The sequence below is a fragment of the Triplophysa dalaica genome, chromosome 3, assembly GCF_015846415.1.
Source record: "Triplophysa dalaica isolate WHDGS20190420 chromosome 3, ASM1584641v1, whole genome shotgun sequence".
Classification (NCBI taxonomy): Eukaryota; Metazoa; Chordata; class Actinopteri; order Cypriniformes; family Nemacheilidae; genus Triplophysa; species Triplophysa dalaica.
Genome location: NC_079544.1, coordinates 18685502 through 18705610, shown reverse-complemented (window position 1 = coordinate 18705610; position 20109 = coordinate 18685502). Strand labels below are relative to the sequence as shown.

At 39.1% G+C, this 20109-nt stretch overlaps 3 protein-coding genes across 6 annotated transcripts; 1 reads left to right on the top strand and 2 right to left on the bottom strand.

The window, feature by feature from the left end:
- Positions 1 to 485: 485 nt before the first annotated feature.
- On the bottom strand, positions 486 to 10437 carry LOC130418465 (cytochrome P450 7B1). 3 transcript variants are annotated; one of them, XM_056744633.1, is made up of 6 exons: positions 10419 to 10437; positions 3879 to 4015; positions 2932 to 3534; positions 2017 to 2223; positions 1307 to 1485; positions 486 to 1217 (listed from the first exon to the last, which is right to left on the bottom strand). In XM_056744633.1, the coding sequence occupies exons 3-6, from the start codon at positions 3524 to 3526 to the stop codon at positions 906 to 908; spliced, it is 1293 nt and encodes a 430-aa protein (XP_056600611.1). In that variant the 5' UTR covers positions 3527 to 3534; positions 3879 to 4015; positions 10419 to 10437; the 3' UTR covers positions 486 to 905. The 3 variants fall into 3 exon arrangements, with proteins under 3 accessions (XP_056600611.1, XP_056600608.1, XP_056600609.1); XM_056744630.1 differs by lacking the exon at positions 10419 to 10437 and adding an exon at positions 7264 to 7438; XM_056744631.1 differs by lacking the exon at positions 10419 to 10437 and adding an exon at positions 7264 to 7398 and having other exon boundaries at positions 3879 to 4248.
- Positions 10438 to 10585: 148 nt separating this feature from the next.
- trim55a (tripartite motif containing 55a) lies at positions 10586 to 16465 on the top strand. 2 transcript variants are annotated; one of them, XM_056744635.1, is made up of 10 exons: positions 10586 to 11068; positions 11296 to 11468; positions 14221 to 14398; positions 14496 to 14591; positions 14704 to 14849; positions 14951 to 15038; positions 15125 to 15147; positions 15273 to 15397; positions 15475 to 15740; positions 16129 to 16465. In XM_056744635.1, exons 1-10 carry the CDS (start codon positions 10949 to 10951, stop codon positions 16207 to 16209), a joined length of 1296 nt encoding a protein of 431 aa, XP_056600613.1. In that variant the 5' UTR covers positions 10586 to 10948; the 3' UTR covers positions 16210 to 16465. The 2 variants fall into 2 exon arrangements, with proteins under 2 accessions (XP_056600613.1, XP_056600612.1); XM_056744634.1 differs by having other exon boundaries at positions 14218 to 14398.
- Positions 16466 to 16568: 103 nt separating this feature from the next.
- Positions 16569 to 17369, bottom strand: LOC130418468 (corticoliberin). Its single transcript, XM_056744638.1, has 2 exons — positions 17312 to 17369; positions 16569 to 16994 (listed from the first exon to the last, which is right to left on the bottom strand). The coding sequence occupies exon 2, from the start codon at positions 16981 to 16983 to the stop codon at positions 16588 to 16590; it is 396 nt and encodes a 131-aa protein (XP_056600616.1). The 5' UTR covers positions 16984 to 16994; positions 17312 to 17369; the 3' UTR covers positions 16569 to 16587.
- Positions 17370 to 20109: the final 2740 nt, after the last annotated feature.

Genomic DNA, 20109 nt, shown 5'->3' with positions numbered 1-20109 from the left:
GGGAATCATGCTTCCTCATTAAACGGGGGGACTGAAACTAAGTCTCTTAATTGGACAGGTTACCCAAAAATAAAAAATATTTTTCTTACCTTCGAGTTGTTCCAATTCTGTATACTTTCTTTGTTCTTGTGAACACTGAAAAAGATATTTGGAAGAATGCTTGTAACCAAGCCGTTCTTGGCCAACTTGACTACCATAGTAGGAAAACATACAGTGGTAGTGAAAAGCCTCAGAACTGTTTGCTTTTCTAATTTCTTCAAAATATCTTTGTGTTCAACAGGACAAAGAAATTTATACTGATTAGGAACAACTCGAGGGCAAGTGAAAGACAGAATCTTCATTTTGGGATGAACTGTTCCTTTAAGCACCTGCATGGTATAACTCGGGTCTATAGAAGATGATAAATGAAACTAACAATGCATTTTCAGACCTTCAGATTTTCATTTTACAGCTTTTCTACGGTAAGGAAACAACAGATACAGAAGTGGGATGTAAAATGTTATAATTGTTACAACAAATTGATTTTTTAAACATTTTTAGAATGCTTAAATGAGTGAAGAACACGTTCCCTTGAGCCAAGAGCATATCCAAATATTCATGCTTTGAAAGTGCTGATGCACAAGTTTTGGTTCTTGGAATATTTAGCATTGGGTTGTTTACAATTTTCACAATATAATATTTATGACAAATAATGTTGTATACTGTTATGGAATGGTGTTTTTTACCCCTTGGTAAGAGGTAGCTTGGACACATGCCGGGGCTCTTTGAGACCCCGATAGGGACAAGTGATGTTACAGAACTGATAAATGGAAGATGCAGTGTAATGTATTGTGTAAAACATTGATTCAGATTGCTCTGTGTGTATGGAATGAGCAAGAAACAGTACTTTTCTGTCTTTTGTCAAATTATTCCTCTCTGTTCATTGGATCCAGTGTTTTTCTGTATTTGAAAGAAATGCGATTGGCGGGTGGAGAAATGCCCAGGCCAGCGCGTCTGGTATCCAGTGTCGGCTCCTGCTGGCCGTGCAGCAACTGCATTTCACCCATCAGCAAAGTCAGACACACAAACTGCTTGAGTTCATTGGTTACAAAAAATCGTCCGGGACACTTAGTGGCCCCAGAGCCGAACGGCATGTGATAGTATATGACTTTTTGACCTAATTTGTAAAACTCTGTTTTCTCCTTTCCATCTTCTACAAAACGGTCAAATTGGAACTGCTGTAAAACACACAGACAGGACATTTTAATCAATACGTTCATAAGCACAAATGAAGTATATGATGCAGCTTTACCGTAGGTTTAGTTACCTGAGGCTGGTCATATATTTCAGGGTCGAGGTGCGTGCTTTGGGGGTATAGAGCAACAAAGTCATCTTTGCGTAGGTTGATGGAATGTCGGGCATCCAAACGCAAACAGAAGTCTTCCTGAACTACACGGATGTTCATCGATAAAGAGGAGAGACGTAAACTCTCATTTACTGAACTCTCTAAAGATAAACAGAGACAGGAAGAGAGACATTTTGAATTAGGATGAGTAATCTGGTTACGTAACAATTTCAGAAATACGTTTCTGTTTTAAATGTTTTGTCTGTGTGAATAAGAATTTGGTGTAACAGTGTTGTAAATGTCATTTGCGTGTCCTTTGGTTATTAAACTTAAATTCTTAATCGATTTTTTTACTTTTCCTAAATGCATATAAAAATATAACTGAAAAAATAAATATAAACTTGTTTTCTTTCCAGAATTTGAGGTCTGAAAAATTACAGGGCAATTTTTCTATTATTTTGGTCTAAAACATTTGTATTTGAAATTTGAGAGAAATTTGTTTGTAGCTCAGAGAAAAGCACAGAAATTTTATTTTTTCCTAAACACATCCCTAAAAGTAGTACATTCAGAAAAACTGAAAATAATTTTGAAATGGTCTCCCATGGTTTTTCCATGGCTGTATATCAAAGAATATTTGACACAAATGTGTGAGTGTAGTGTTGATATAAGGGGGACAAATGTTTGTGTCTTACCCAAGTAAACCATTTGATCTAGTTGTTCTCGTGTGATCGTGATGTCCCCTGTATAAATGGACTGAATGTTATTCTGTCCAATCACATCCACAATCTCTGCTCGTACTGCTGCAGAGGATTCTGGGTGGGACAGCAGGTGGTACAGACACCAGAAGGCAGCTGGCATAGTGTTTCCAACCGATGCCCACAGCATGGCAAAATGATGCCCTACAGAGAGAAAAAACATGAGATGAGTGCATTCACTGTATGTGTCCAAACCACAAGTTGTTGTGCAACCAATGCAAAACTAATGTTTGGCGGTCAATGGAATATTACTTTTTGTGTTTACATGCATCTGTAGCTTTTTCTTTAACATCAGACATCATAAATGTTGTTTTTCATTTCAAACTGGACAAAAACTTTCCAGAAAAAGTCTAAATTTTATCAACAAGGCAGTTACTAAATTACTAAATACTTAAATATTTGGTGGCAATATATAAAAAATGGCTATATATATTAATATATTTTATATTTTTCCTGTTGTCCGTGAATAAGTTTGACCTTTTATCTATACTGCTTTTTTCCTTATGGCTCTACTGCCTGTATAAAAAGTATTTCCCTTCTTTTTGCAAAGCTGCTTTGCAACAATGCAAAAAAATTGAAATTTGAAAAAGTATTGCGGTTTCTCCTGATTCTCTACAAGTTGCATGACCACGTTTTGTCTTTAGCTCAAAGCTTTAGGCTATAAACACTCCAGGGACCAAATCCGTGGTAACCTTTTGGCATCATGGGATTGGGAAAGTATTGCCTATATTAAGGTGTTGACATTATACAGCCCCACAGTCGCACACTAAGCATCCAAGTAGCTATCTCTCCATGCCTGTTTGTGTACATTAGAAATCATGCATGATGTATGCAGGTGTACGTGAGAGTCACCTGCAATATCTTGGTCTTGAAGCGTATCATATTGTTGGAACAGGGCCGTTCGGGACCGTATGAACTCACTGGGCGCATTCCATACAGCCACCCTGTTAGGATGGAAAAAATTCTTCAGCTTCTTACAGATTTTCTTTGCATTCCTCAGCAAACCGACGGGAACTTGTGCCATTAGTAAAGGGAAAGAGTCATCAAATTTCTCAAAGTCCTCTCGTAGCTCATCCATATGAAGGTTCTGCGACTGTCCGTACAGAGTTTTAAACGTGGCCTCAAACGTAACACGTTTACAAAATTCATACAGCTCCGCCTCCTGCCACTCACTATTTGGATCTGCCCCCTCACCAGATGAAAAAAGACGTTGCAGGATTCTCTGGAGATTTCCCATCATGCTAGTGGTGAGCGGGTCAAGGGCGGACCCCTGCAGGAGACTGTACATCTTTCGAATGCTGTCACTCATTCCGGGAAAGCGGGGACTGTGTACCGGTGGATAATCAAATGTCTTGGATGCCGCGCTGTCAGAAAACTTGTGGAAATCCAACTGTTTGCCATGTTTGATGACAGATGGATACAGGAGAGGGTTCATCACAAATGTCATGTATCTCCCTAAATAATTGCAAAGAAGAACTTTTAAATCACAGATTTTATAAATGGATGGTTGATATGAACGTGACATTTCAAGTAGCGACTCCAGCTTAACACGTTTCCTTCCCTAAAACCTTCAAAATATTTTTCTATTCCTTGAATAGGAATAATTATGATGAAGATTTTAAAGGAGACTATATAACGGAGCTATTGTGTTGAACCGAACAAAGAAATGAATACAGGTTTGGATCAACTTGAGTGTGAGTAAATCATGACAGAATGTTCAATTCTGGGTTGCACTATTACTGTGTGTCTAAACGAAGGAACAATGACTGTGTTGCGTGTGTACGACAGAGATACAGTACCTGCTATAAGTACAGTAAAAACATCTCCATGCTCCTTTTGCAGTTTTGTAAGAAACACATGACTGTTTTTTCTGAATTCCAAAGCTTTCCCCAGAAACGGAATCCAGCCTTTAATGAGCGAAGGCTCCCCTTCTTTTCTACAACACACACACTGTTTTAATATGCTGCTCAATAGTAACATAGCACAATTGTAGTCTTCTTTTACATTGAAGATCCCTGAGAAAACTGTTTTGTGGACTCTCTGTGATCTACTGCTACAGTCGGTTTCCCATGCCCTACTTTTGCAGGGTGTCCAAGAGGATAAGGCTGCCTTTTGGGACTTCTCTTAACTTCCTTCTGAGGCTACACAATGACTTTTGGCTCGTTTTACCTGATTAAAAACAAAAGAGAACTAAAAACAATGAAGACCTTGCTCTTGTACGGGACATTTAGGGAGTTATCTATGGCCTCCATGGCGTTTCATTTAGAAACACAAAGATAGAATAAAACCAATTAACCCAAATAAAAACGTTTCTATTAAGAGGAAAGAAACTGCACAAACTGGAATACTAACTATGGTAAGAAAACACTCACCAAATAAAGCACCTAAATATTATATACAATAATGTAACCATAATAAAGTATTCATATAAAAACACCGATTGGCCAGATTACCCAAGCAGGGTGTGCTTACCAAATTTACAAAGGGTAAAAATGACACCTAATCTCCCTGCATCTGGGAGACGTTTGATGTCTGCAAGATGTTTTTTAATTGTTTAGTTATCTGCCTTACGACTTTGAGATGTCTCCTGGCAAATGTAATATAATAGATGTCTAATGTTTTAGAATGCTATGGCGACCCATGTCAGGCCGATGTGGGCGCCCTTCTGGTGAAATGTGCGATCGAACCTGTCCCTCTGAAAGACCTGTCTTCCAGGTTTTAAGCCCGTCCTTGGCAGGGGCAATCCCTCTCGGATTGATTCACATGCGACCGCTTCAGCACTGGCTTCAGAGTCGGGTTCCTTGGACAGCGGCATACCGGCCCAGGTGGATTACGGTTACGCCTCAGTGTCTGCGCATCACATACCCTGGTCAGATCTTACCCTTCTCCAAGTGGGATCAGCTTCGAGGCGCGTCGTGGTAATGACAGATGCCTCCCTGCGGGTTGGGCTGCAGTGTGCAACGGGCAAGCAGTATCGGTCAGTGGACGGGTTCCAAACTGCGATGTTATATCAACTGCCTAGAGTTGTTGCCTGTCCTTCTGGCCTGAGGAGGCTGAGGCCCCTAGTGCAAGACAAACACGTGCTAGTCCGGTCGGACAGCATGACTGCCATGGCATACATCAATCATCAGGGCGGCATACGCTCAAGGCAGACTCGCCCGACGCCTTCTCCTATGGAGAATCAAGTAGTGATCAGGGGATCAAATAGTGGTAGGATGTGTTATCCGTAACACACTCTCCAAGAGAAGAGCAGTGTTTCCCCAGTGCTACGGCTCCGGACGGCACCTCACTATTAGAGGCGAACACCTGTGATGAATGTCAGTACAGGCTTCTCAGTATGACCACTACTGTTCCACTGGAAGATTACGTCTAGCTGTAGTGCTCACTTGTGTCTTGCCAAGCTAGTCTGGTCTTGAGGCCGTGATATGGCTCAGCACCATGGCGTGTAACGATAGGTCACCAATCGGTCTCTCAACACAATGTTGAGAGACCGACTGAAGGGGAACGTCTCGTTGTGTCTTCATGCTACAAGCGCTTCGCCGGTCCGCTCCAGCGACCGGAAGATATCTCTCAGGTTCCTCAGCCCAAAGGGTGATTGAATGATCGCCGCCATCTTCCCTTTATACCTGTATGTACAGGGTGGAGCCTGGGGTGCGTGTGCCATTCGCCAAGACCATTGGCATTTTAAATTTATCTCTGAGATGAAAGGTTCTCAAGGTCAAAGCCCAGTCTGTCTCTCAACACAACGTCTCGTTCCCTCCATCAGGACCAAGACGTTCTTCATCATTTTTTTGTTTGTTTCTCATTTGGTTGTGCAAGACTGCAAATCCAAACTTATCTTATCTTATCACTGTCTTGTTGCCAAACACATAGCACCATATTAAACATGTCAGTCAGTCCTAGCAACTGTTAACTTAAGCTTCTAAATGAATTTTACACAGAAGTGTAGGTTACACAGTGTTACAATTAATCCCAATATGTGAAAATGTTTAAAAGACATTGAGACGAAAACAATGTAAATTCCATTAATCGAAATCCATCGATCCATCCATCCATTTTCTACCGCTTATCCGAACTACCTCGGGTCACGGGGAGCCTGCGCCTATCTCAGGAGTCATCGGGCATCAAGGCAGGATACACCCTGGATGGAGTGCCAACCCATCGCAGGGCACACACACTCACTCGTTCACTCACGCACTCACACCCTACGGACAATTTTTCCAGAGATGCCAATCAACCTACCATGCATGTCTTTGGACCAGGGGAGGAAACCGGAGTACCCGGAGGAAACCCCCGAGGCACGGGGAGAACATGCAAACTCCACACACACAAGTTGGAAGCGGGAATCGAACCCCCCAACCCTGGAGGTGTGAGGCGAACGTGCTAACCACTAAGCCACCGTGCCCCCCATTTAATCGAAATCATAACTGAAATTACAATATTAGCATGCATAATTGACATAATTATGTCAATTTTGTTTTAATTGTGCAGCATTTTCTGATATATCTTTTTATATGTATTGACGTAGCCTATAAAGATGGTTAGATGAGGGATGGCTGAATGATAGATCTGTGGATATCTGTTATAGACATATGCACAGACCCCCTCTAGTTTATAGACAGAATAATATTGAGTTATTTAAACAGATTTTTTTGCAGGTGTTACAACTTACACTGTCTTTTACAATGAACCCCATCCATGGGGTAAGTTGTAATGTTGCACTTCTGACACTTTTTATGTAATTGTACGGGAACGGTACGTTCTAGAAACAAACTTTAAGTGTCCATTTGTAGCAGAGACATGTATGTTTTCCTGGGTATAAATCTGATAAATCAAGCTCAAATATTTTTTGCGTGATTAAGCTAAAACCAAAACGCGTTATGTTCTAGCACGCTCATTTCTTAATGTCCAAATGATCGTGACATAACACTTACATGAGTTCATGCATGTAATGCTTTGGCAATCCATAAACTTGTCGATCTAGATTGCACAACAGTCTAAGGTTCAATTTTAGAGGAATTGAGTGACTTTGAATAAAGGGTTTAATAAAGTAAACAGTAGGCCACACAAACCTCGTGTAGAGCATATAGGTTAACGTTACTCAACAAAACACAGTTAATAATTGTCATCACAATTAAACAATTGCACCATTTTGCGCCAATAGCATTATAAGCTTTCACTTACCGCCTCCGTCCATACAGAGCACTAAGCAACAATACTGACATCAAGCCCAAAAAGATCGTCAATAAATAATCCAACATTATCAAGGCTTTTCCTCTCAGCGACAAACACAGAACAATCCTTTTATGAAGACTCGCTTTTCAAACACCCAACATGCTAATACATAGATATGACGAGAAATGTGTGGAGTTAGTATTAAGAAAGTCACGCCCAGTTAAGGCGGTTCAAGCACAAAATAAATATTGCGCAACAGCCAGCAAGACTCTATTGTACTTGGACTATTCAATCCTAACCCACGTAGACGATGGAGAAGACATAAACTGCTTCATCTGTACCCATCAACTTGGTGCTTACAGTTGTCTTTACCTTAGTAACGTTACATTGAGACAAAAGTCCCAAAATGTGTTTCTAAAGCGGTGTTTTGTAACAGCTGTTGTGTTGCCATATGTTCTGGTTACAGCTCCATGCATGTATTTTCTGCAACAGGCATTTTTGTGAGCCAAAGTATTAACCCGGGGGTTTTCCAGTAGTTCCAGGAGCCTCCCTAGGCAGTCTTTTTAAACACTTTGAATATCTGATCAACTGATCTGCAGTTAAAAGGCCGATGCCATTCAATACAGAACAAAACACTCGTTCTTCTCCCAGCCTGTGTCTGATTGTGTGTATGTAGGCCATTGTGTTTGGCTCCTAGCACTGAGCTCTGCAGCAGATAAAGATCTTTCTTTTTTGTGATTCTCTATTCATTCTTTTAAAGAAAATAAACTTTTTTTTACAGGACACACCTAACACAGAAGAGTGATACTGCTAGTCTAATGAATAAAAAACACACAAACTTTGGGTTTTAATAAACAACAAAAAAGATCAGTTTTTTTAACATATTTTCGATCATATGCAGTTCATATTTACCTTATTAAACAAGACATTTTTAAATAATATCATTAATATTTCTGTTCAACTTAAGGGAACATTACAGTCATTTCACTCTTTAAAAAAGGTGCTTCATGATGTCATGAAGAATCCAAACATATGGCTACAAGGTTATTTTAGTTTTAGATTATAAAAACAAAAAATTCTGTTTATACAAGAACCTTTGGTTCTTTGGGGAACCAAAACATGGTTCTTACTGCATAGCTGTTAAGAACCTTTTTTAGCAACATAAACATAATGTCTATGTTGGCCACTTATGGCCTACTATGTGTCTCTGTTTACAGTCGATGTTAGAAAGCTTACCAATAGCAAGGGTTGGGTGTAACTACAGTTTTGTTCAAAATTATTCAACCCCCAATGCTTTAAATGGTTTTAGGGAATTTAGTGTACATTTGTAATTGTATTAAGAATGAAATCCTACAAGGACTTCTTAAAGAACCATATGCAACTAAAATGACATCAATTAGTTTTGTAATACAGTAGTAAATGTTTCTTTTGTGAATTCTTCAATGACATAATTATTCAACCCCTTAAAGACTACCACTTTTTTAAGAACAGAGGTTCAATGAAGTGTTTTCAATCAGGTATTGAAAACACCTGTGGATATCAGGGAGCAGCAATAAAGCCTAATAAGCACCAATTAGGCAGCTTTAAAATGACTGTGATACTCAGCTCCTTCTAGACATTTACTGGTGTGGTTACAAACATGGTGAGGTCAAGAGAATGGTCCAGGAAGACAAGAGAACAGGTGATTACTCTTCACAGGAAGGGCAATGGCTATAAGAAGATTGCAAAGATGTTAAACATACCAAGAGACACCATAGGAAGCATCATTCGCAAATTCAAGGCAAAAGGCACTGTTGAAACGCTACCTGGTCGTGGCAGAAAGAAGATGCTGACTTCGACTGCTGTGCGCTACCTGAAGCGTAGAGTGGAGAAAAGTCCCCGTGTGACTGCTGAGGAACTGAGAAAAGATTTGTCAGATGTGGGTACTGAAGTTTCTGCTCAGACAATACGGCGCACCCTGCGTAATGAAGGCCTCCATGCCAGAACTCCCAGGCGCACCCACTTGCTGTCCCCAAAGAATAAGAAGATTCGACTGCAGTATGCCAAAAGTCATGTGGACAAACCACAGAATTTTTGGGATAGTGTTCTGTGGACTGATGAAACGAAATGAGAACTGTTTGGGCCCATGGATCAATGCTGTGTTTGAACAAGGCCTGTGAAGAAAAGAGCACCTTGCCTACTGTGAAGCATGGCGGGGGGTCAATCATGCTTTGGGGCTGTTTTGCTTCTGCAGGTACTGGGAAGCGTCAGCGTGTGCAAGGTACCATGAATTCTCTTCAGTACCAGGAGATATTGGATGACAATGTGATGCAGTCCGTCACAAACCTGAGGCTTGGAAGACGTTGGACCTTTCAACAGGACAATGATCCCAAGCATACCTCCAAGTCCACTAGCGCATGGTTGCAGATTAAAGGCTGGAACATTTTGAAGTGGCCATCGCAGTCACCAGACTTAAATCCGATTGAGAACCTCTGGTGGGACTTAAAGAAAGCAGTTGCAGTGCGCAAGCCTAAGAATGTGACTGAACTGGAGGCTTTTGCCCATGATGAATGGGCGAAGATACCCGTAGATCGCTGCAAGACACTTGTGTCAAGCTATGCTTCACGTTTAAAAACTGTTATAACTGTAAAAGGATGTTGTACTAAGTACTAAGATTGAATGTCACTTGGGGGTTGAATAAAACTGATAATGATGTGAGCTCAGAAAAGACATTTGTGGTTATTTCCTTATAAATGTTATGTTATATTTGTCTGACCTACACGTGCCTCTTTGATTTAATTGTAAGCAGGATGACTGAATGATCATAATCAATGTCAAACCGACCAAAACAATCAATTTCAGTGGGTTTTGAATAATTTTGAACACAACTGTATAAGTTATAGTTAACCTACTATAATATTCACTTCAAAAGTAAAGTTAAGGATTACTCTTATTTTTTTTCTGCAATTTAATTACTGTAAGGCTATATAATTGAACTTAATGTGTAATAAAGGCTACAGTACAATAGTGCAACTGACATCAAAATTCAAAGTCTAGCTTTCAAAAGCACGCTTCAATGTATCCTCCTTTGTAATACTTTGGTCAGTTAACAAGAATACTTTATGTCGTTTTATATTAGGCTATTTGTTCATTTTACACAGAAAATAAACAAATGAAGTTCTTACTATGGGTGCCAGCCACAGTTTTCCTCGAAATGCATACCCCCGGCGGCCATGTGTGCTCAGAACAAAAGTATTTAAAAATGTTTTATTCCAATCTCTCCTTTACACAACACAATAGTCGCCCGAAAAGCAACAAAACGTGATGTGACATCACTACTTGATGATCTCTTGCGCTGTGACAGCTACGTCTTAAGTACAGACAGCTTCATTGACTGAACGCATTGCAAAGCTTTCCAGGCAGTGCCCGCTTGTGGCTCCGGGGAATTGCGCGTTCACGAGTTTGAGGAGGTAAAACAGCTGCCCGGTCTCGCGCTGAGGAGTTTTCATATATGGTCACGTAATCATGGCAACACCGACGTGCCAATGCTAAAAACAGATCTGACACGGGCGCGTCGAGGGTGACCAACCGTTTTCTCGCGTGTCCTACATGGGGAGACGGCATAACAACTTCAATTTTCCCCCTCAAAACAAAGTGATCGACCCGCTTGGCGACCGATAGTTTGGAATACACGTACCCTAGAAAGCGCGAGGCCATGGAAAGTTTGGAGAGGCAGCTGATATGCCCCATCTGTCTAGAGATCTTCACTAAACCGGTGGTCATCTTACCGTGCCAACACAACCTATGTCGCAAATGTGCCAACGACATCTTTCAGGTACCAGACATATTATTTACATCTCAAAATTGCATTCAATGCGACAGTTCATTTTGTGTGCAGCTCAGTTGGTAGAGCATTGCGTCATAAACACGAAGGTCACAGGCTCGAGACCAAGGGAACACACATAGCTTACTAATACAAAATAAACAGATTGAATACACTCACAGTCATTGTGTATAAAAGCATGTGCAAAATGTATACATGTAAGTGTATGTGTGTATTAGGCCTCGAACCCCTACTTGCCGACGCGGGGAGGTTCTTCATTGGGTTCTGGAGGGCGGTTTCGCTGCCCATCCTGTAGACATGAAGTGGTTCTGGATAGACACGGGGTGTATGGCCTGCAGAGAAACCTGCTGGTGGAGAACATCATAGATATGTACAAACAAGAAAGCAGCAGGTAACATTAAGGCTGCAATCATTATTTCCTCACCTTTTATTATTTGAAATCCTTTTGCATGCATTGGTTCATTTAGATTCACTGATAAACTTTCTGTGTTTTCATGTTTTATGAATTGACAATTTTTTACTGTACAAACTATATTTTGTCCCCTAAACCTAAATTCCACAGATTTAATATTTAAAACAATGTATGATTTAAAAGGTTTTTTCTCTTTGGAGACAAGGTAAGAAATGACTGCACTCTTTGTGGGGACGTAAAACATGTATTGTTTACCTTATACCCCACACACAGGTTTTTTTCACAACAAGGCATTTCATAGACTTAGATAATAACAATAAATAATACACTGTTGATTTCAGGGGCCTGTATCACAAAGCGGGTTTGGGTTATTACCCAGGTAAGTTCAAGATTAGTTTAAGCATACTCCGAGTCTTCGGGCTCAAGAAAATGGATTGGTTTTGAGCGGGTTTCGTCGCCATGGTGACTTTGTTCTGGGTTGTTACGTTAGAGATCGCAAACCAAAACCGGACCAATCATTTGCGAAAGTGAAGTATATCTGATGCAGTGAAGCCACCCCCTCGTATCTCTCGCTACAAATTATAAAAAGTTTAAAGTGATAAGATGTTTGAGGGAAAATCTTTTGCTGCTAAGTGTTTAATTGTATTGTATATTTGCATTTATGGAGTATAATTCAGAACATGTTCATATAATTATTATATGAGTTGATAATTCATATTTATTAATTAATATTAGTAGAGTAGGCGGGGCGAGACCGTGGTTCGAGTCCGGTAAATAATTGTGAATTAGCGCCAGCTGTGCGCACACCGGGCTCGAATCACGTAGGAGATTGGGAGCATATAAAACGAACGAGCGACCGGACCGTCGAAGAGAGAGGACCGGGCCCGAACTTGTGTTATGTTTATGTTTTGTTCGCCGGCGGTCGTCCGTGAGGGGCCGCCGGCTGTTATATTACTTTATTAAATGTTTTGAATGTTTGCAGGTTCCCGCCTCCTTCCTTCCATTTTATGGAGATGTATTACAATATTAAACATAGCATTTCAATTATTATAACTATATTCATATAAAAACAAACTTATAATATATAAAGCCATTTAAAGTAATAAAGTATACATATTATCCTTTGATCTTATTGTAAACCTTTATAAATAATTGAAATTCAGTTGACTCTGCATTGATATAGTCAGTAGCTGCCTTCTCAAACTTTCATTGCAGCAATGTTTATTCCTCCTTTGTAAATTTAAATTCATGACACTTTTCATAATAATGATCTCTTCATCTTCAACAGAAAAGTGAATTGCGCTGATACTCGCGAGAAATCAATGAAACTGATGATGCTTTCCTTGTTCCTTGTGATTGGCTGTTTGCCGCACGTGTCACACTTTCAGATGCACGCGCCTCATGAACTCTGGATCAAACCTGAGTTGACAGAGAAAGTTTATACTAAGCGTTGTGCTTCAGCTGAACCTGATCTAAACCAGGTTTGTCTGGTTTTGTCAACTCAAAACTTACTCTGCAACTCAGTGTTTCTTCACCTCGCTTCGTGAGAGAGACCGCAGGTCTAGCCAGTGATGTTTTTAATCCCCTAACCTTCACACAAACTTGTTGGTTTTATTAGATTAAATGTTAAAAACATGATTTATGATCCTTTTATATCAATGAGAACTACCTATAAAGTACTCCAAAGCTAACAAAAGTTTGATATAAGATTGTTCCTTAGAGGTTTTACGTCTTTTTGAATTTCTTTTCGTGTCCAGTTTTTAAACGTTTTAAGAATGTTCCCAGCAACAAAAGCCAGCATCACAATGATCAGTGTTTCCATGAGTGAGCTCCTTGACCCTTGACTTAAAGAACAATATATGATCACACTGAAGGTCATATTTCTACTAAAGCTCTTATTGAGGTTGAACTTTGTAAATCTCTATTAGTGTGATAATTGTTTCTTATATTGGATTACTGTCTCTCATTAATAAAATTATTGCTTCCTAACTATAACCTATAACTATAATATTTTTTGGTAAACATTGGACAATTGTCATGAAGTCATGTGAACCAGTAAAAATATCTATGATAAAAAATAATCTACAGATTGCCTCAGACACTCATAGACATCAATAATCCACATATGAATGGTGACAATCAACTGAACTGCTTAATTCTGCAATCCATGCTGGGTACATAATACAAAACTCATTCATGATTGTTTGTCACCATTGATGAGATTTGTTTGTCAAGTGTCTAAGTGTGTCTCAATCGCAAAATTTTTACCAAATCTGTATATTATAACAGCTGTCATTTTACCAAACATGTTTTGATATAAATGCATTATTATTTTTATTATATAATAATCACTTTCAGATATAATTTCAGGTACTAAGCAAACACAAAGTTGTGTTTCCTCAAAAAGGTTATTTCAATGTTATTGCATAAGTGTAAATAACAAAGTACTAATGCAACTGCTAAAATAAGTAACAAGCTATAATAAAGTCAAGAGTCCAACTAAAGCAAACACTGATCACCGTAATGGTGAGTTTTGTTAACTGGGAACGTTCTTAAAATGTTACAAACACTGGACACTTTGAATGTTTGTACAACGTTTTCAAATACATAAAAAACCTCTAATGAATGTTCTTATAACAATTTTTGTTAGCTGGGTCATAGGCCAATTGTTGACAAGTTGTCTTCCCGTTTGGCTTGCAAAAGTGCATTCTTTATCTTTCTTTCTCAGCAGCAGTAAGCCAGAACCACCTTTGAAGAACGATGAGCTGATGTGTGAGGAGCATCCGGACGAAAAGATTAACATATACTGTGTGACCTGCTCCTCTCCCACTTGTTCATTATGTAAAGTGTTCGGGAGTCATCAGACATGCGAAGTCGCTCCGCTTAAATCCGTCTACGAGACACAAAAAGTGAGATTCTGGGCATTCACAGTGATTGGTCAGTTTATTTATTTGCTTTTTCACCAATGTGTCCCTTTGTTGAGCTTTTGTGTGAACCTGTTTGCAGACAGAATTGTCAGATGGTGTAAGTGTGTTGCTTGGAAACAATGACAGAATTCAGGGCATCGTTAGTCAGCTGGAAGAGAGCTGCAGAACTGTGGAGGTCAGTGTGTGTGTGCAATCACTGTTTTCTTTGTTCTTGCCCTGTTGTCATCCCATCTTTCACTTAGAGTTCCTACATCACAGTATTAGTAATATTGTGTGTGATGTTGTAGGAAAATGGTCGTAGGCAGAAGTCTCGTGTATGTGAATGGTTCGATCGTCTGTATGCTCTGCTGGAAGAGCGCAGAGGAGAACTCGCGCTGAAGATCACTTCAGAACAACAGGAGAAACTTGATTATATCAATGGCCTACAGCGCAAGTACACACACATACGCACAAACAAATATCCCTAATTCAAAACCCATATTTATATGCATTTTGTATTACCTAACCTGCTAACCTATGTAATCACATGTGCAGGTACAGAGAGCATCTGGATAAATCTGCCAAACTGGTGGAGACGGGAATTCAGACATTGGAGGAATCTGAGATGGGCATATTCTTGCAGGTCTTATATTTACATGACTTGAATAAAAAATAATTATATGTTTTATATAGAGCATCTGTTCTCTAATCTAAAAATCTCTCCAACAGAATGCAAAGCCACTCCTACAACAGTGAGTAAGATTTAAACATGATCACAATTATTATCATAAAAGTATTTCAGGTTTCAGAAGTATTCCCACTTCTGTTTCTTGATGTATTTCTTGGTAATGTAAATCGTTTTTACGTTGTCTCGCAGGATAGCAGAAGGCAAAAATGTGTCTCATTTGGAAAAGGTGGAGCGTGGCTACGAGAGCATGGATCATTTTTCTGCAAACTTCAATCAGGAAAGAAGAGCAATACTTAGCATAGAATTCACCAGGGGTAAGCTGACCTCCTGTCCTAACACAGTTTTGTTGTCATCTTTTAATAAGAGATCTCTCTCTTTCTTTCTACTGTAGATGGAGATGACAATGAAGAAGATGATGATAATGATGAAGAAGCTGGTACCATCAGTCCTGAGATTCAAGCATCTTCAGGGCCTGCACCAACCCCTTCACAGCAGAGACAAATCCCTTTACCAAACTCCCCACCACTTGTATCAGAGCCCTCTCAAATTGTGTCAAAATCCAACCATTCAATGAATATCACATCAGGAGAAAACACACCCTCGGCCACGCCCACTCCAGAGCACAGTAATAACCCTTCTACAGATGCATCTGCTCAAGTAAGAATGATGACTTGTCTGTTTTTTTTTATCTAACAAAACTGTGATTAGAGAAAAGACATTAACATTACATTTAGTCATATAGCAGAAGCTTTTATCCAAAGCGACTTACAGATGAGGTAAAGCATGTGGAAGCAATTGAAACAACATAACGACAACAAAAAGCATAAGTGCATTAAAAAAGACCCTCTAAATTAAAACAAATAGGAGAAAACTATTCCAAAATGTGCAATTACATTAGTTTACCTACGAGTTGAATCAGTGATCTTTTATATGCTCAGAAAAGGAATTAGCATGTCATGTTCATGTATTTGATTATAGATTTATTTTTAATTTAGTAAATCCATAAAAACGTTAATGTTTCTTTCTGTTTTTTACCTAAATTTAGGTAACTGACAGTCCCAGCCATACATCAGAGGATGGAGCCCGGCATGTGTTTGCCTTTTCCTGGCTAAATTTGCCAAAATAGCCACCACACAAGTTGGTGAATCTGCAACATCACTGTGATGACAGGCCCGGGGCAGAAGCCTGCATGTGCACATCGACGCTTGCTTAAGACGTTCCAGAAATGCTTGTTGTGCTTTGAATGAGTTTAGGACAAGCAAAAATATGCTTTTATTTACTATACAGTGATTGAAAATGTGAAACACAACCATGTAATATTAATTGTTTTTCTGTAGCACACTGAGAATCACTAATAAAGGATGGTTATCAGGAAGTGTAAATCTGGACAATTTTTAATGACAAACTTGGTAGTAGCCTAAATGACCAGGATGGAAATTGCTATTTAAGGAATAAAGTCCAAACATGGCTTATACGAAATTGATAATAATACCTATCATGTGTGTTATTTCCCAAAAAAGTCCATCATCTTGCGGTTGTTGCTAGCACGCTGGGCAAGTTGTTCGGCTCGTGCCATCTGCAGCACCTCGCGCAACAGGTGGAAAGTCAGATCCAACGAGATGGGCGGATCCTCGGACCGGCGATCGCGCTCTCCTAGGCTGCTCGGAATCCTGTTAACGACTCTACCGACCATACCTCCTAACAGCCCCTGTGTAAGCTGCAGCTTAAGTGCCTCTGTGCGCCGCGGTGATCTGAGGTCGGGCACGCCGCTGTCCAACCTGAAGAAATATTCCTCTCCTACGTGCATCACAACCGGCAGTTGCGTGAACTCGTGCCATGGAGCGGACTCGGAGCGCGAGAGGAATACACAGACAGACACGAGCAGCACGTGCAGCTTCATTGAGGGAATTTCTAGATAAACGTGAATTAAACCATGGCTAGATGAACAAAGAAGTTGCACAATTGTCTAGTTTATATACGTATAGTATATCAAAATTATATTTAATAAAACAATTCTGTATATCCTGCCAGTTATTTTTTTTAAATGCATATGTTTTTTCTTTAAATACGAATCGCAACAACATTTTTGTCCAAATACATATGAATTTTGGATTCTATTTAATCTAATCTATGGTAACTTAAACCTGATTCAAGTTATTCAATTGTTTTAAAAGTAGCTAAATGAAAAAAACTAAAATTAGGCTAATTCAAAAAGTTTTTTCTCTCACCTCAGTGCGGGTATCAAATATTTTGAGGGGTCGTCCGCAATTAGGCGCGCGCAGTCGCACCTTGGGCTGTAGTTGGAGCGCGAGCCCCGGTTGGGTATCTTTATATGACATGATGCACATGCGCGCGAACGTATTTGTATGACGGGGGACCAGAATGAGTCACGAAATAATTTGGCACGAGGATGTCCAACATGAAAATGCAATAAAATTGCTCTCACACTCCACATTGTGTGTTTGGTTTCACGTTGTAGATTAAATTCTCCGCTGAATTGACACGCGCCTTCTTTTAATGTGTGTTAATGAATCTGAATCAAGTGCCGGTAATTGAGAGAGCAAGCTGATGACGTACTGGGTTGCGCTCAGAGAAGCGCATCACCATCTGCTCAAACTGTTGGCTTAGACTTAAGCCTATTAAAATATTCTCCAAGATGGACATATTACATTGATTAAACAAATATATTCAAATGTATTCATGTTTGTACCTAAGACTGAGCTGGTGCTTGTGTCTGCTAGTAAACTTGGAACTCCGTTCATCCACGTTTGATTATTGTTGTGCTTAAAATATGTAATGATTAATTTGCCTTCTTTTTGAAAGAGAGAGGGAGAAACGTGTTTCTTGGTAAACGTATAACTTTGGGAGAAAACAGTGGGAGACATAGGCCAACATCCAAGCATTTCACGTGTGTCAACATGTGTGACCTTTATCATTGTATCTAGGCTACATCAGATTAGGCAATAGTATGTGTCTGTCAAAAGTTTGATTGATTTATGACCCCCTGTCAAAATTCTGTCAACCTGTCACTCAAACGGAGACTTTTATAGCTTGTCAATCTTGATGACAGTTATGTTTAATGGCTGCTGTTGGAGACTCCTCTGACCCCAACCCTTCCTTCAGTGCGTCTAACTACCTACACGCCCCTCATCACTTCCTAATCAAAAAGGTGTGTTTTCATCCTGTTTGATTTGCCTATAGGCTATTTGTGAAAGATGTTTCTAAATTAGAGAGATAAAATAAATGTTTTAAGGTAGTTTTTCTTCTAAGAGTGTTGTTTCATTGCTTTAAGGCTTTTATCATGCTAATGAGTGGATTGAGACTTGAGGTTTGCAATCTTATCAAAGTGTGACTGTCCCCTACTATCTCAGGCAAGTCATTTGAACAGTCAATCAAAGTAAGCTGCTGTTTTTTATGACCTGTCTGTCTTGTTTGACGGCTTATATTTTACGACTTTTGTTGTTGTAGGCCTATCCCTGAAATAAAATGTGTTTTCATCCTTCTGGCATGACACCTACTGTCCTGACGGTTGTGTTTTTATTTAGAGAGAGACAATGGTTATGTGTTGTTTCATCTAAGAGTAAGTTGGTTCCAGGTTTAAGATTTTTATCTAGTTTTTGGGTCAGCATTTTATAATTGTCTCATATCTTTTTGATTCAATGACATGCCCTGACATGTTCTTCCCGGTCATGGAGGAATGGGGGATTGTTTTTTGTTAGCACCTCTAAGGGGCACCGCTTGGCATCCTGTTGGGTAAAGACTGAGTCACAACAGAGGGGTTTTAAATGAAGCTTCTATTAATAGAGTTGTAGGTAAGGATGTGTTTATGGTAATAGGTCGAAGAATTTTTAGGGGACTCAAACACCACTACAATTGAGAGTACAGATCTCCATTTTGTGTAGTATTTTATTGTTGTGACTCCTGGTTTTTGTACATGGATGTGATTGAACATGTGCGTGCGTGTCTTTCGTCTGTGTTTTTTTACCTTTTTCATTGGAAGATAGTTGAATAGCCTCAGGAAAAAGAATTATATTTTCTTTATTTGTTATTATAATTGCCATAAAAACTGCATAAGACTATAAAACAATAAATAAGCAGACTTTCATGGATAATGTAGAAAAGTTGTGTTGATCTGTATGCATATTTTGTGCCAAATATTGGTGCCGATGTATAAATATAATACTCAATAGCTAAATACTTGATGTGTAAGAAAATTGAGACATTAAGATGAAGGTTTTGGATGTAAATACTTGTTTTTTATTATATCAAAGCAAACATACATAAACCCTAAAACATGTCTCGAACAATGAGTAAACTTAGAACAGCTGATCTTACCAGCATTAAAGCAAGACATTTTGGATAAATTAGTGAGGAAAATAAGACATTTGAACTCAAAACGATGAACAGGTCAAAACGTAAGAATTTGCTTTTTGTACAAAGTCAAATGACAATTTATAACAAATTGAAGTTCAAAAAAGTTCAAATGACGTAATACATAATACATAATCCAAATCCGTAGCCTTAGCATGTCTTGTTTTATCACTTTCTAAAGATTATGTCAGAATATGAAAAAGCTGTCCTACACTTACTGGCTAGCAGTTGAAATGCCGAAGATTCGATTAATTCGTTAGATTTGGTAAAACATGTAATGAAGCTAACAAACGTCACTGACGCGTCACATCAAATTTGTCATTTGTAAATATTCACAAAACAGTGACAAACAAAACAACTTTTAAAAACTTAAGTGTAAATGCCTGTTAACTTTGTACTGACTTAATTAAAATGTTGAAACCATACAAAAGGTTTACAAAAGAAGAACAGTTTAAGAAATGTAAAAATGTTCTTGACATTCACATAGTGAGGAAACAAACTTGTGTAGTAAAACCGGTCAAACGTTTTGATCAACACTGTTGATAGTGAGAGATCCACGTTGCGTGCATGATGTGTAGTTGAGGGTATAGTATAAGGATTACATCACAAACTCGTTTCTTAAAGCATATCTATTTAATGGGACAACATGGTAATA